The sequence below is a fragment of the Scomber japonicus genome, chromosome 1, assembly GCF_027409825.1.
Source record: "Scomber japonicus isolate fScoJap1 chromosome 1, fScoJap1.pri, whole genome shotgun sequence".
NCBI lineage: Eukaryota > Metazoa > Chordata > Actinopteri > Scombriformes > Scombridae > Scomber > Scomber japonicus.
This window is the reverse complement of record NC_070578.1, coordinates 39820940-39838168: the sequence shown is the minus strand read 5'-3', so window position 1 is coordinate 39838168 and position 17229 is coordinate 39820940. Positions and strand designations below refer to the sequence as shown.

Here is a 17229-nt window from a genome sequence, read left to right as displayed (position 1 = left end):
TAATGGTCAAATTCAATAGAACATTTCAAGCTGGAAAAAAACACCAGAGATGTAAGTTATGAATAAAATGCATCACAGCCAGATTGCTCCAAACTGCTGAGTGATATTGTTGCTCAGAGAGACTTACAGTACAGCAGCTGATGATTCTGTCATTCAGTTGTCATCATTTAGTGGACAGATAGTAGAACTACTGTATATGTACTGTGTGCAGGGGCGATTGCTCTGAGACAACAAGGGAAGCTCACCTTCCCCTAAAATGTCATCAAATAAATTGTCATAACTCTCATATTAAATTCACACTAAAATTACAATTTACATTACATCAAATCTGCACTTGAATGCGTTCAATTTTACAACTATGTCATCCTGTAACCAGCTGTTTATTGCTGACGCTGTTATTTTCCAACGTGATTTCCCATCACACACTGGCAGTTCACCGCAGACGCAGAGCGTCAACATTGTTCAATGAAGCTTCTCCCAACAGCTGTTTTGGCTAGGGCGGGACAAGCCAGGATAACACGCTCATTGGATAATGCGACAAACTCGTCCCGCCCCTGGACGGTGGGCGTCTCTGGCGGTAAATGGAGCAGTGGGCGGGTTCGGGCGCTCTGCTTCTGTATGATGATTGGATGAAATGCTTTATAGGGCTCAAAGCCCTTGACAGACAGCTTTGGATAGGCTGACTCTTCTGAGTGTAGTTCTGCCAGTGTAGCTCGACTTTCTCGCTAAATCTGGCGACTTTCCAACTCTTCTTGGCGACTTGTTTTCTCAAAGGTGACTATCGACATATCTAGCGAGTGTTTCTGGTGTTATTGGAGAGGTTTCTGATGTTTTGGAGACTCTGACATGAAAGCACGTATCACTCTGTCCTCAACGAGCAGCGGGTGCTGCTGCGAGCCCTGCCCCCGTCCCAAAGCACTCACAGACGGTCAGGTTCACAAAAAAAAAAAAAAAAAAAACCAATAACCTAGAAATCAATCTTGTTACTCATCAATGACATATCCAAGACTGTTATAATCCCTCCAAACCAAATTCAATTTGCATTAATTAAATCAATGATTTGGATCAACAGAGGAGAAGTGGATTAGAAGATGCATGCAAAAACAAAATGAAAAAAAAAAATCTCAAATATGCTTTTTTATGGCATCAAACACGTTGGACACTTTTGTCCAATGTGGTACTTGTGCCAGTTTGGTTCTGACAGTCACATGGACAAAAAACTAAAAAAAACCCTGGAAATCAATCTTGTTCAAGACTGTTATAATCCCCCCCAAAGCAAATTCAATTTGCATTCAGTATATTGGAAATAATCACCTTTTCATAGGGTGATTATTTCACCTTTTACTATAGGGCTCTGTTACCTGGGTGGGTGAGGTGTGAGGTGTTGCTTTAAGGCCCTTTGTCCTGTGCAGGCCTACCTGGGCAGGCTAGTGACTAGTTTTGAAAATCTTTTGTGTGTGTGTTGATGTGGTTCTATGGCATAGATGAAGCATACAACAGCCTCAATTAAACACTCCTTTTATTTGTAACTGCCTCGCTTCAATATGACAAGTTTTATGATGAAGACGTAAAGTGAGCTTCCCCTGTTTAAAACACCAGCAGTCGCCACTGACTGTGTGATATCTGTTACTGACTGAGTTTCTGCCACAGGTTAGACTGGTTTTGACGTCGCTTTTGTGACTTATAGGCGTGGACACTGAAGTTATGAGGATGTGACAGCGTCCTCAGATCAAATGAACACAGACAGCAGGACTGACGAGGGAGAATGAGCAGCTTCTTCTCTCCTGATGTTTCCTCTACACATGGTGATGGAAAGTTTCTGTAAATTGACCTGCAGAGACTTCAGCAGGTGAGAATCCTACCAGAGAAATCTGTAAATGTTTGATGAACCATCAGTTTGATCACATTGTGTTGAATAGGGCTGGGCAATTAATCGAAAAATAATCGAAACCGACATTTAGAAACTCTAATCGACGTAATCTTGTTCATGTCAATTGGTAGTGCTCACTGTTGCCATGACAGTAAAGGTTGCATATCTTTAAGGAATTTGAAAACTTGTCTCCAGTGATGATTTTAACCCAAACCAAGTAAACTAGACATTAACCACAGCGTCACACCTTAAAACATCTTTATTTTCACTCCCTAAAGATCCTCATGTGTGAGGGCAGCAGTGTAAAATACAAAACAAAAGAAACTGTGAAAATACATAATTGTTCATCAAGGGTGGAGATAATCGTTAATTAATCGTAATCGAGGTTAAAAGTTCAATTAATCGTGATTTTGATTTTTGCTACAATCGCCCAGCCCTAGTGTTAAATCACTCTTTGACTGGACAGTATAAATGTTCCTGGATGATGATTGTCTGTTTCACTATATTTATTCTTCAGGTTTTACAGAAGATTTTGATCCTTTATTGGTATTTTATAAGTTAAAGGAGAGCAGTTTTAGAATGACTTCCTTGTTTTACTGTTAGTGAATCTCAGCCTGAACCAACAACACTGATTGTTATCTGAGCTAAAAAAAAAAAAAAAAAGCAAATAAAAATTCAAGGAGTGTCATAACTGGTTTCACAGCTTTAAATAGTTCAGCGGTGATGCATTTTAATCCAAAACACAATCATCTTCCAACACTGAGAGAGACTTGTTTTGACTGAAAGCTCTTTTACAGTCCATGTTGTAAACTGTCCCAGAGGCTGCAGAGTCCTCAGATGGACCTGCCTAGCAAGGACGTGCACAGGTACGGGCTATTGTTGCCTAGGCAACAGCATATATGCCCCACTTTGGCTGAGCTGGGGAAAAAATAATTTAGCTGTTGTTCAAATAAATGCAAGTAGCAATTGCTGAAATTAGACCAAATTAATTTGAAAACATAACCCAAACTTTTATTACTTTTTGATTGACATGCCTCTGGGTGACACAGTGAGAGATGGGAGGGGCCCAGAGCAGAGCCACTTAATGTGGCCCAAGGCAAACAAACAATCAACTGTGTCTATCAGGAAGATACATGCTGTAGTGTGACACTGTTGCCCTAACCCTAATTATCCGCTCAAGGTGGTGTGTCTACCATTTTCATAATCGTCTGATTTCAAATGCTTATGTTTAAAGTTTGGATATTGTGGGTTTCACTTTTTCGAAGATGTTTCCTCCAAGTTTGACGTCTTTACACAGGCTTCTGTTGTTGATGAGTAGTGAAATGAAGGATCATGTTAGGACCATGGCAGTGTTCAGCTCAAGAAGCAAAATCAGAGTGGGTAGTGCCCTTTTTTCCTGTTCCTCAAAATGTCTGTGCATGACTCTGCTGCTCAGTGTGTCTGATGGGAAGAGCTGCCGCTTCACTGTTTTCTACAGTATTTGTGACATATTAGAGAAATGAATGAGAATTAATGTGTCCTGTGATGAAACCTTGTTGTAGTGATTTCAGCAGGTGAGAATCCTACCAGAGAAATCTGTAAATGTCTGATGAACCATCAGTTTAATCACATTGTGTTAAATCACTGTTGATGATGATTCTCTGTTTCACTATATTTATTTAATCCTTCAGGTTTGACAGAAAATTTAGATTTTTGATTGTGTCTTCATGAGTTAAAGGAGAGCCTTTGAGAATCATTTCCTTGTATTACTGTTAGTGATTCTTGGGTTGAACCAACAATACTCTGAATGTAATCTGATCTTAAAAAAACATGAAACTAAAAATGCTGTCAGAACTGGTTTGACTGGATCAGAGTGTGGTGCATTTTAAGCTTGAACACTGTAGTGACAATTGAAAAACAAAAAAGGTCATCTGAGGGAATTTGATTGCATCTCCAATGTGTGGTGGTCTAGAAATAATAATAATTCTGCCATGAAATACATTATAAATATATTTGACTCTTTACTTTATGTACAGATGTAATCCCACAAAAGCTGGGTGCACTGAATGAATGATATGACAACAAGCTCATAAATATGAAACAAAAGAAAACATTAAGCAACATGACATGACCTAAGATACCTACACAGTGCTGAAAAACTGTGGTTTCTGCAGTTCCAGTCCACTGCAGCTGTTTCAATTTGACTCTATGTGACTGATGTAATTATCTGCCTATGTCCTCAGGTGTATGTGAAGTAGCAAAACAAATATTACAAGTATCCACACCTTACCACACACGCAATGTCAAGTTGGCTAGAACAACAACTGTCTTCCAACACTGAGACAGACTTGGTTTGAACAAATGCTCTTTTAAAGTCCATGTTGTGAACTGTCCCAGAGGCTGCAGAGTCCTCCGATGGACCTGCTCAGTGTGTCTGATGGGAAGAGTTTTCTACAGCATTTGTGACATGTTAGAGAGATGAATGAGAACTAATGTGTCCTGTGATGAAACCTTGTTGTAGTGAGTGAGTGCAGCTCTCCCAGCAGCTGTTCCTCTGCTATGGATCAGTGTAAGGACAGAGAGGAGGGAGTCCTTCCCTCTAACAGCTCTCTGTGTGAGGAACATGACAGCCAGACCAAAGCTCAGAGGTGAGATGAGGATCTCTAACTGTCCATCACTGTTCTCCACTCACATAACTCCACCATCATTATTCACACTCACTGTCACATCTGATTTGTTAATTGTTTGTTTGTATCAGGATGCAGCAGCAGAGAGCAGACCCTCCAGAACCCAGCTGTGTGTCCATGAAGAGTGACGGGTCTTTGGGTCGTCTTGTTGGGTTTAAAGATGGACAACCTGCTGATGGAAGGTAAGAATTTAAAACTTTTCATGATTTGTTAGACACAAGAATGTTTTTCATTTATGAAAAAAAATATTGGATTAATTCCTTGTCATTTTCTAAATTTTCACACTTTTGAGCATTTACCACAGTCCATCTTTCACTGCTGATGTGACATTAGCCACGCGTGCTAGCTCGTGTCTCAACAAATCAATATGCTGTTGCATTGATATGCGACATAGACAGGTCTTGTCAGATATTAAAAGAAAAACAAACACATGAACCCCATCCTCTTTGTGCTGCTGCTGCTAGCCTTGAAACACTGGTCAAGTAGAAAGAGGAGGACTGCACACATATTTATACTTTGTATTATTTTACTTCAATATTATAATGAATAAAGGCCCAATGTTTAAACTAACCTACTGTTTTCATCAGGGACCAAACAAGAACAGAAAATTGCAAGTACACAGTACTCTATATAGGGCATTCACTCCAGTGATCAAGTCAATATAAATCACCTGCCAGAACATCTCAGCTTGTTTTCTATGTTATAGCCTCATCAGGTTTCAAAGAATAACCTGTTCTAAAATGAAACCAGTTGTCAACCCTGATCTTTCATCAGATTTTGATGAACAGGAGAATATTACTTATCCACTGTCTTCTTACTGATTTCATTTCTGCTGACAGTCTGCTCAAAATTAATCATTTTAAACTCTTTGATTTGTTAATTGTTTGTTTGTATCAGGATGCAGCAGCAGAGAGCAGACTCTCCTGAACCCAGCTGTGTGTCCATGAAGAGTGAGGGGTCTATGGGTCGTCTTCTTGAGTTAAAAGTTGGACAACCTGCTGATGGAAGGTGACAATTGAATAGTTGACAATTGAATCTGACCTACTGAAAAGAAGAACCACTTCCTGGTCCAGAGCTTCACAGTCTGTCAAACTAAATGATATATTGTTGTGACCTCTGAGCCGCACTGACCTAATATGTTCTTTCTCCTCTACCTGCAACCTTGTGAAACTTGTGTCAGGCTGATATACTGTGGCTTTGATTGTACCTCATTTTAATATTGCTTTACACAAACATATATACCAAATTATCTAGTCCTCACACTTCACATGCTTTATAATAAATGAAACTACTCAGGATGTGCTCCAAGGTTTCCGGGGCAAAGAGGACACAATGACTCCTCACTCCAGTCCCAGCAGGAAGGTCGGACAGACCCAAAAAACACATTATTAATATCCTGGATCATGAAATGAATGTGCTGGAGATCTGCTGGAAAAATCTCACACCATAAGCGCTTCCACTCCACTCAATGTCTCACTGGGTCCCTGCTCCCTGTTTACCCATACTCAACATATTTGTAGTAGGTCACCTACACCTGACAACTCCTCCTCCAGAACTAAATTGAGTCTCTCATTGCTCAGGGTGTTAGCTTTATGCCTCAACATTGACTACCATTGTTCACTGCTTCTTAGCATCTCAACGTTGGTGTTATTGGAGTCCTGGTTCTGCAGGATCTCTCAGGGAACCATATGATCATATAACCATGATGTTTTCTCCACAGAGTTCAGCAACAGAGCTCAGAGGTTCCCAGTGATCAGTCTGCACAGCAGCATCAAACACAGCTGGACTCCATATTTATGGTGTGTACATGTACAAACATACCTTTTACTATTATACTACTATATCAGACCCTTTCTGTGTCCAAACCAGCGGGACTTCAAACTGACCGATCAATTATGTATTGTGTTTTTCCATTTTAAATAAAATGTTATGTTTATCTCACTGTTCCAGCTGCTGGAGGAGAACATCGTCACTTTTGTGAAGAATGAGCTGAAGAAAGTCCAGAGGGGTTTGAGTTCAGATTACCCAGAATGCTTAGAGAGTCAGAGTGAGGATGAAGAGGTGTTGGACGGTGAGGAGGAAGAGCAGAGGAGGAGCAGCAGAGAGGCATTTCTGAAGATCACACTGCACTTCCTGAGGAGAATGAAGCAGGAGGAGCTGGCTGAGCGTCTGCAGAGCAGTAAGAGGATTTTAACAGATTTAACATGATGGAGAAGAAATGGAGGCAACAAGGGAGAGGTTTATGTTTCAAACTGTGCTGTAAATATGCTGCACACATCTGCATCAGAGGCTGTTGGTCGTCCACTGATGAGCTGAATAAAACTGATGAAGGAGGAAAAACTTTTGTGTATCGTAATGGAGAGTTTGGATGAGCAGAAAGGCTGCAAGCGCAAAATGGAATTTGATCCCATGGAATTATAGGTTCTAGTGGCAGCAAAAAAATATTACCAGGAAGACTGCTATATGGGAAAATGTTTGTGACAAAGTCAATGCTGTTAGTAAAACCAAAAATATTCCACTCGAAAAATATTAACATGGGTGGAAAAAAAGTTCTGTGTATTCTGTCATTGTGCCTCCGTCTCCTCCTCTCCACAGTAACAGCAGGTTAATACCTGCCTTTAAAAACATATTATTTATAGACGCAATTACCATCACCAACATTACCTTCAGGTTTGGTAAATTACAATGTGTGTGCTTAATAACATATTCATATTTTTTTCCTCCCTGAATTTTGCTCACTGGGGTAAAACACCCCATATTACATTTTCATTATGGTACAAATACTAATTGGACAATGCATGCTATCTTGTACATTTGAATCTGTACCTTACATATTTGTAAGCAGGAGATGTAAATTTGACACATGTTTTTACACACGCAGAACTTTAGTAAATCAGGCCCTGATAGAATCCACTCACTTATTTAATTTGTTGTTTGTTCATTCAGGAACTTGCGCTACAAAGTGTCGACATAAACTCAAATCTAACCTGCAGAAGAAGTTCCAGTGTCTGTTTGAGGGGATCGCTAAAGCAGGAAACCCAACCCTTCTGAATCAGATCTACACACCCCTCTACATCACAGAGGGAGGGACTGCAGAGGTCAATGCTGAACATGAAGTCATACAGATTGAAACAGCATCCTGGAAACCAGACAGACCAGAAACAACAATCAGATGCGAGGACATTTTTAAAGCCTTACCTGGAAGAGATGAATCAATCAGAACAGTGATGACAAAGGGAGTGGCTGGCATTGGGAAAACAGTCTTAACACAGAAGTTCACTCTGGACTGGGCTGAAGACAAAGCCAACCAGGACATACACTTCACATTTCCATTCACTTTCAGAGAGCTGAATGGGCTGAAAGAGAAAAAGTACAGCTTGGTGGAACTTGTTCATCACTTCTTTACTGAAACCAAAGAAGCAGGAATCTGCAGGTTTGAAGAGTTTCAGGTTGTGTTCATCTTTGACGGTCTGGATGAGTGTCGACTTCCTCTGGACTTCCACAACACTGAGATCCTGACTGATGTTACAGAGTCCACCTCAGTGGATGTGCTGCTGACAAACCTCATCAGGGGGAAACTGCTTCCCTCTGCTCGCCTCTGGATAACCACACGACCTGCAGCGGCCAATCAGATCCCTTCTGAGTGTGTCGGCATGGTGACAGAGGTCCGAGGGTTCACTGACCCACAGAAGGAGGAGTACTTCAGGAAGAGATTCAGAGATGAGGAGCAGGCCAGCACCATCATCTCCCACATCAAGACATCACGAAGCCTCCACACCATGTGCCACATCCCAGTCTTCTGCTGGATCACTGCTACAGTTCTGGAAGATGTGTCGAAAAGCAAAGAGAGAGGAGAGCTGCCCAAGACCCTGACTGAGATGTACATCCACTTCCTGGTGGTTCAGTCTAAACTGAAGAATGTCAAGTATGATGGAGGAGCTGAGACAGATCCACACTGGAGTCCAGAGAGCAGGAAGATGATTGAGTCTCTGGGAAAACTGGCTTTTGAGCAGCTGCAGAAAGGCAACCTGATCTTCTATGAATCAGACCTGACAGAGTGTGGCATCGATATCAGAGCAGCCTCAGTGTACTCAGGAGTGTTCACACAGGTCTTTAAAGAGGAGAGAGGGCTGTACCAGGACAAGGTGTTCTGCTTCATCCATCTGAGTGTTCAGGAGTTTCTGGCTGCTCTTCATGTCCATCTGACATTCATCAACTCTGGAGTCAATCTGCTGCAAGAAGAACAGACATCATCCTGGTGGCCTAAAGTATTTAAAGGCAAACCTGAACCAACACTCTACCAGAGTGCTGTGGACAAGGCCTTGAAGAGTCCAAATGGACACCTGGACTTGTTCCTCCGCTTCCTCCTGGGTCTTTCACTGGAGACCAATCAAAGTCTCTTACAAGGTCTGCTGACACAGACAGGAAGTAGCTCAAAGACCAGTCAGGAAACAATTGAGTACATCAAGAAGAAGATCAGTGAGAATGTGTCTGCAGAGAGAAGCATCAATCTGTTCCACTGTCTGAATGAACTGAATGATCGTTCTCTAGTGGAGCAGATCCAACAGTACCTGAGATCAGGAAGTCTCTCCACACATAAACTGTCTCCTGCTCAGTGGTCAGCTCTGGGCTACATTTTACTGTCATCAGAAAATTATTTAGACGTGTTTGATCTGAAGAAATACTCTGCTTCAGAGGAGGCTCTTCTGGGGCTGCTGCCAGTGGTCAAAGCCTCCAACAAAGCTTTGTAGGTTCACACAGAACTATTCAGTAATGTAGTTTTATCTTTTGACAAAGAAAAAACCTCATGTTTGAATTGTTTTCTTTCGTTCTTCTGATTCTTCTTCAGGTTGAGTGACTGCAACCTCTCAGAGAGAAGCTGTAAAACTCTGTCACCAGTTCTGAGCTCCCAATCCTCCAGTCTGAGAGATCTGGACCTGAGTAACAACGACCTGCAGGATTCAGGAGTGAAGCAGCTGTCTGTTGGACTGGAGAGTTCACACTGCAGACTGGAAACTCTCAGGTCAGCTCTATTATTGTAAAGCAATATTTTGCCAACACTCCCTACCTGCTATCTGTTGTTTTTTTATAGAAACGGAGAGTTTTAATGAGTTTGAGTTTGAAGTGTAATATCAAGTATAAAATAAGTCATACTCTGTTCATGCTAAACTGTGAGACTGCATATACAGTATGCGTCTGTATGTTTAATGAAGACTTGGTGCACATATAGAAATAAAAAAATTAGTGTAATGGTAAATCCGCTATGCCAACAGTCACTCATTCACACACATTCATAAACTGATGGGAGAGGCTGCCATGCAAGATGCCAACCTGTTCATCAGGGGGAGTTTTGTAATCACGCACACACACACCCACACACCAATGGCACATCTTTTAGGAGCTGTTTTGGGGTTTACTATTAAATCTTAAACTCATCATCTGTGTGTTCAGTCTGTCAGGATGTCTGATCACAGAGGAAGGCTGTGCTTCTCTGGCCTCAGCTCTGAGCCGCAACCCCTCCCATCTGAGAGAGCTGGACCTGAGCTACAATCATCCAGGAGACTCAGGAGAGAAGCTTCTGTCTGCTGGACTGGAGGATCCACAATGGAGACTGGACACTCTCAGGTATGGACAGATGGACAAACACTCAGACTAACTGAGGGACTCAGTGCATGTTTAATGATGGATATATGTGAAAGTTGATTTACTTTGCTCTTCCTCCAGGTTGGATCATGATGGACCACAGAGACTGAAACCTGGTCTGAGAAAGTGTAAGTTTTCAGTTTAATTCTACACATGCTCCATTAGACTGTATAATGATGAGTTGTATGTAGGATTTAGCTTCAGTGCGGCTGGAAAGATGTTAGAATTCAATCAATCCATTGAAATATTGACAAACTATAGTAGCTGATCACTGTGATCCAACATAATTAATAAATACACTTTATGAAGAGGAGGAGCCAACAGGAAGCTGAATACGAGAGCGGAAGGGGAGGAGATGTCTAGGTGGTATTTTTAAGAATGGCTAGTGATCAGGTCGGGGGCAGCAGCCAAGAAGCTGTGGCCCTCTGCCGCCAAGTCATTCATAAATGGATTTCCCACTGAAACCGACGGGAGCAGAGCAGACTTGGTGTCTCCTGCCCCCCGTCCATGAGTGGCTCTGGGACGTTACTCTCTAAGGAGGGTGTAACATTGCTGCCCATGCTAACATAGCCCAAGTAGCAAGCTGTATATGCTGGTCCCGAATAGGGCGACACAAACAGCAAAAGACAGTGTTGACACTAACCAGACATGAAGCGTTCTTGCTCTGGTCAATGTGTATGTGTGCAAGGCATTATTCCTGTGTGACGATATAATGATGCTCACCACATCACCATTTCTGGGAGAGACATGCTGCACTGACTTATCTGAGAAAATTGGTACCAATGAGAGACATTTAGTTAGCACCACCTGTGGTCATCAGACACAGCATAAATGAAGTTTAAATTAAAATTTGACAACATTCTCATCACAAGGTTGACTTGTTTTTTCAAAGCTTTCAATCATGTGCCTTCCTCATTGGATGCAGTTGCTCAACTTTTGTGGAGGTTTAATTTTGAATGGTTTAAGTGTGTCTTGTTCTCTCCATCAGATACCTGTGAACTGGAGCTGGATCCAAACACAGCAAACAGAAAACTCAAACTGTCTGACAACAACATGAAGGTGACACATGTGGAGGAGGTTCAGTCATATCCTGATCATCCAGACAGATTTGATGTTAAGCCTCAGCTGCTGTGTGGAAATGTTCTGACTGGTAGCTGTTACTGGGAGGTCGAGAGAACAGGAAGTCTTTCTGTATCATTGAGTTACAGAGGAATCAGCAGGAAAGGAGGCAAAGATGACTGTGAGTTTGGAAGGAATGATCAGTCCTGGAGTCTGTACTGCTCTGAGGATGGTGTTTACTGTGTCTGGCACAATAATACACCAACATCGATTCCCCCCTCCTCCTCCTCCTCCTCCTCCTCCTCCTCCTCCTCCTCCTCCTCCTCCTCCTCCGCCTCTATCCCTGATAGAGTAGCAGTGTATGTGGACTGTCCTGCTGGCACTCTGTCCTTCTACAGAGTCTCCTCTGACACACTGATCCACCTCCACACCTTCAACACCACATTCACTCAGCCCCTGTATGCTGGGTTTGCAGTCTGGTCTGGTTCAATGTCTCTGTGTCCTCTGTAGGAGGGAGCGTCTCTCTGTGTCCTCTGTAGGAGGGAGAGTCTCTCTGGTTCCTCTGTAGGAGGGAGAGTCTCTCTGTGTCCTCTGTAGGAGGAAGAGTCTCTCTGTGTACAAAAACTCTGCTGACTGAAGATCAGCTGCTGAAATCAAACATCACTCACCAGAGAGGAGGCACGCGTATGTAAGGAGGAGTGTGCAAGTCATGTATTTGATATATCTTGATCTGTTAATGTTTTAGTTTTAAGTCTTTCTTATATTCAGCACTGATCTGTGCCTGGATAAAATTGTAAGCTTTGTGGTACTTTGTGTTTTCTTAATATACAAAAATACACGGGTAAATTATGTCATGTTGTCTTTTTTTAGTGAGAACATTAATCTGCAGTAGAAGAATACCATAAATTTGAAGTTACTGTAACTTTGTTAAACTTAGTTGATAAAATGACAAATTTTGAACTTAGTCTTAGTTGACTCTGCATCATGCAGCTCTGTTCATGTTTTAATATAATAACATCTGGCCATCTGTGGAAGCCCAGAGTGTTTTTGTGGTTCTCACATGTATTCTACCACACCATGACCCTTCATGTATGTTAATGGAAATATTTGAAACTTCACCACCTGCTACGACCTCAATAATTAACATAAAGTAGACTTATCACCTTTCTGACAATGTCAACAAAATCTGAAAATGTACAAGCTTTGTAAAAGATGGTAGCACTTGTTTCTTGTATAGTTGGTTATATGTGGGATTTCTATTTGATTGTATTGATTTGTTTTTTTGGGTGGTTTTAATTGCTGTGTTATGTTTAATGCACGTTGGGTGTATGCTTTATTCGCTCAGTTTCAGCATTTTACTCATGCTTATTTTTATACTTATATTTCTTCTGTTACCTATTTTCTCATGTTTATGCCTATATTTTTATATTTTGTTTTTCCAATGTAAAGCACACTGACTTGTAATGAAAAGTGCTATATAAATAAAATTACCATTACCATAAAGTGGTCAGTAAGTGTGTATTGAATATAATATATAAGTGTGGATATCTTTAAAAGGAACAATATACAACATATGCAGCCCCACTAGATGTCAGCAAACAACTATTTGCTATGTAAAGATATAGTGGACTAGAGAATGAAGTCACAGTCCATACCATATGTGTGTGTGTGAGCTGAGATTAGTCTCTTTGCTTATTAATGACTGTTTTAAGTGTCCTATTATCAGGTGTTTCTTTTTCACCTTGTCTTAAAGCTTTTAATGTTTCATGTAAAGCACCTTGTTACTGAGATGTGCTGTCTGGACTTCCTTCCTGCAAAGTCATCATGAATTAATATCTCACTATTAAAGCTTATTAAAGCAAGTCTGTTGAGATTCTCTTTAACCACTGTAGACCTCAGACAAGTTTTAATCAGCTTCAGTTTGGAGGAGCTATGCTATCCATGTTGGCTTTGAGCAAATCTGGGAAAGTCTGCATCTCCAGTGCCAGTCCCACTTAGGTATGACTGTCCACCTTCATTGGGTGGGACAGGGAATTTGAAAGCACCCCAAACATTTCCATTGCCTCTGTAATTGACCAGAGACCCTTCTCTTTTCCCTTCAGAGGTCAACTGCAAAATCCAACTGCACTGACACTGATTGCAATACTTTGCTGACATGCTGGATTTTGGTCAGGATTTCATTCCATACCACAGTACAGACTGAAAAGCACTATGAGCCAACCTCTTCAGCCAAAGATTGTACCTCAGTTTTTTGGACTGGATATGTGGCATTGTCCCTCACCTCTACTCTTGCACAAATAATGCTCCAGGATTTATAGTCTGGCTGGGACTCCCTTCCTCTTTCCTTTCATACTGGCACTGTTGTTATAAGACTGCCCTCTACAGTCTTCAGAAGGGAGTACTACTGGTTTCTTTAGAGGGGACCATAGGTTTTCTCAGACTTCATGGCTAAAATTTGGGGCTCCACTCTAGCATTTTCTCTTTTACCTTGTTCACCTCTGTGCTAATATCAGACTGTGTGGAGCCAACTTGGACAACATTAGAAGTACTTTTTATTCACAGGACAGGAGGAGCTGGGGATCAAACCACTGACCCTGTGATTAGTGGATGACTCGCTCTACCTCCTGAGCCTCTTTTTCTCCTGAGGAACTAGAACCTAGAACTGAGAGCAGATGTGTGTGTTGTTATCTTCCTGAATTTTTATTAGAATATTTGATGTGTATTATTTATTTTACTAAATAATTTATTGCTTTTGAAATGTTTTATTCCTCCCTGTTCTATTTTATTTGGTATTTCTTTTAATTGTTTCATCCAGTTCTAGTTTTATTCTAATATATTTTATTGGTTTTATTACATTTTTAAAAATCTTTCTCATGTGTATTGGTCTGAAATATCCTAGTTTTTACATCTGTCTCTTATGTAAAGCACTTTGAATTGCACAAATCTGCACGAGAGGTGACATACAAATAAAGTTGAAAATTCAGAAAATATTAATATATATAAAAACAACAACAGCATTAATCCTTTAGGTCTATCTTGGATGTGGGCCTGTTTGGTATCGCAGCCTCCATCCCTGCACCAACGTGTTTGTCCAGCAGATGGCGGCAGAGTAAAACCACAATGAGCCGCTCTGTGTTTTTTTCTCTCTCTCTCTCTCTCTGTGTGTGTGTGTGTGTGTGTGTGTGTGTGTGTGTGAGCCTGGAGGCAGCTGCTCTGTGTCTTTAAGGCCGGATCTGAACCCTCTCAGCCGGCTGACTGGTGCCACGCTGCGGCGCCTGCTCAGTGCGCCTCCGCCGCTGTCGCTGCTCGGATCCTGGACCAGGAGCTCCTCTGTCCCGTGCGCTCTGTGTGTGAGTGTGTGTGAGTGTGTTGTGTGTGGGTGTGAGTGTGTGTGTGCGCTGTCTGATGGTAACCTATGGATTGACGGGAGGGAGGCTATTGTTGTCAGCCCGGTGGTTTGTTCTGCTGGAGCTGCACTTTCACCGGAGAATGCCCAGAGCAGCCGGAGCTGTGTTGCTGCACGGATAGCGCAGAAATACACCCGAGAAACACGGTAATTATTACTATTATTTATTTCCAGTTTCACGTTTATTTCCCCCTGCTGTTGTTTATTATTCTCATTAGAATAAAAAGATCTCGCGTGAAGCTGCAGCGACGTTAAATCACGGCTCATCGTGCTGGAGGCTGCGGGTTTGTTTACCATCAGAAAATGACACTTTGTGCTCTCTAAGCCGGCCAGATCTGAGTGAAACGCGTCTTTACTGTCCACAGACTGGACGAGCATCCTGCAGACAGCTCTGCTTGTCCGCTGATGGAAACAGTGATGCAGCAGCAGCAGCAGAAGGCCTGCTGGGAGCTCAGAGCTGCTGCTGCTGCTGCTGCAATAACACACTGAAGTTGTTCAACACTGTTTTCTAACAACAGCTAATATCTCGTTTATATAAACAGAGCACACATAGTTCAGAGTCAGCTGTAACAAATTAATTCATGACAAAGATTAAACCTTTAAACCTAAAAACCTTATTTGATGAATGCTAATTTAGTTTGGGATTTTGGGAATATACACTTAAAAATACATAAACTGGCATCATAAATGATCTTTAAGAGGTTCTCTGTTGTACTGTATATATTCCTGAATACATCTGTGTTTGAAAATGATCATACAGTTGATCTGGGGTCATATAATACATCAGCAGATGAATGGTGGACACACACATAGCTGATCTTTGACCCTGAGCCGGCTAATGTGACCATTTCTGAATAACTAAAGGCTGCTTTATGGATGTATGAAGTTTAAATAAAGGCCATAACTGCATTATTTTTACACACAAAATACTGGTAGATTCATATATTAAGTTTCAAAAGCTCATATTTAAGAAGAGCACATTAAATAAACAATAAATGTTGACTGAAATGCATGCAGTCAGCTTTTCTAGCGTGTATATACAAATAACAGATATGTAAACATGTAAAAACACCAGTCAATCATATTTGGAGTGATAGCAGCTTCAAGTCCTGTGTGTTCAGATTTTAAGATAAGATATTCCTTTATTAGTCCCATATTAGTTCCTTTATTAGTTTTGGGGAGACCCTTTGGTTGGATCATCGTCCATGAAGTCAAGACCTCCACAGATTTATCGTTTCACTTCTGTAATGTTGTCAGATTCATGATGGACAGTTTAGAAAACCCTAAAAAAGATCTAAATCAATGCAGCAGAACCAGAGACATTATCTTTCTTCTTCTTTGTCAAAAACTGGCGCCTACATTACCCACAATTCAACTCAATCACTGACAGTTCAGTCTGAGATTTGAGTATGTTTAACTGTGGTTCCCGTTCATTCCTAGCAAAGTTGCTCAGTGATGCATGAAACCAAAAAATGTCAGCCATGTTTCCCAGAGCGTCCTCATACTTCTGAGTTTTTGGGCCCACAGAGAGCATGCTCAGTAGAGTCCTTGTCCTAAATTCCTGTTCGAATTTTGTTTACTTTAATACTTTTATCATGTAGCTCCTCCAGGCTTTCCAAATGTTATCTGACTGAATGGTTCAAATTCTGATAACAACAGAACATGGAACTCGGAAACATTTATTCACCATTTTTACAGCTGCGACTGTGTGCATTGCATGATGGATCTGGAAGTTGTAATTACACAGTTTGGCCACTTTGTCTAATTGCAAATTCTGTTCGGATTTCATTGAGGTGGACGGCCAAGAATAGTCTCGGCTGCAAACAGAACATTTCTTTTTATGAATGAATCATACAAAAATAAGCATAAGAACAGACTCTTTACTTTGCTTTCAGCTTTTGGGTCTGTTACTTTCATTAGCTTCTTGAATAAGGTAACATTTGTGTGTCTTATTTGCTTTTTTGTCGTACGTTGTGACGCTAGACACACAGTTTGTTTCTGAGACTTTTCTCTGAGCAGCTCCAAGCTGAAACTCTGCAAGCACTGTTGGGTTAAAGTGTTTCCGGTAATGAAATAAGTTTGTGGTATTTCCCATTTTGATTGAGGGAGGTTTTTGGCACCGTTTAGAAAACACACTCCACTCTGCTGTGAGTCGGACTTTAAGAAGCCAAAGTACTGCCATCAATTTTTTTTTTTTACCTTGTTTATTCAACAGTCTCTCCTTTTGTTAAGGTTGTTGAGGCCACTGAGCTGTCGTTTTCTTCACACTTAACGTTTCCTCTGAAGGAGCACTCCTCTCTTTTATGACTCACTTGTATAATCCAAACAGAAGCATGTATGTTTGTTCAGATAAGTCAGCTAGCGATGCCAAGGGGTGTGCACTGTGTAAAATACTGCCATAAGATTAGTTACACAGAGCTTTGTTCCTGTGATTTGATAAGCTGTGGTGCGTTGTCAGGTGACATTTCCAATTGACAGTTATATCAAAGTTTCCAATTTTCTTATAGTTTAAATTTTTGAGTGTATATATCATTTAAATCACCCAAATCCAGCCATACTTTTTTCAGCATGGTAGTTTTATCAGA

At 41.2% G+C, this 17229-nt stretch overlaps 1 protein-coding gene across 1 annotated transcript; it reads left to right on the top strand.

Annotated features, from left to right (window-relative positions):
• The first annotated feature begins 4696 nt into the window (after positions 1 to 4696).
• LOC128369109 (NLR family CARD domain-containing protein 3-like) lies at positions 4697 to 11785 on the top strand. Its single transcript, XM_053330114.1, has 9 exons — positions 4697 to 4718; positions 5846 to 5898; positions 6279 to 6335; positions 6487 to 6715; positions 7483 to 9283; positions 9386 to 9559; positions 9988 to 10161; positions 10261 to 10307; positions 11168 to 11785. The coding sequence occupies exons 1-9, from the start codon at positions 4697 to 4699 to the stop codon at positions 11746 to 11748; spliced, it is 3138 nt and encodes a 1045-aa protein (XP_053186089.1). The 3' UTR covers positions 11749 to 11785.
• The last annotated feature ends 5444 nt before the right edge of the window (positions 11786 to 17229 follow it).

Coding starts and splice junctions, on each gene's coding strand:
- LOC128369109 (XM_053330114.1), top strand. CDS start 4,697: ATGGACAACCTGCTGATGGAAG. Junction 4,719..5,845: donor GGACAACCTGCTGATGGAAG/GTAAGAATTTAA, acceptor ATGTGCTCCAAG/GTTTCCGGGGCAAAGAGGAC. Junction 10,308..11,167: donor GAAACCTGGTCTGAGAAAGT/GTAAGTTTTCAG, acceptor TCTCTCCATCAG/ATACCTGTGAACTGGAGCTG.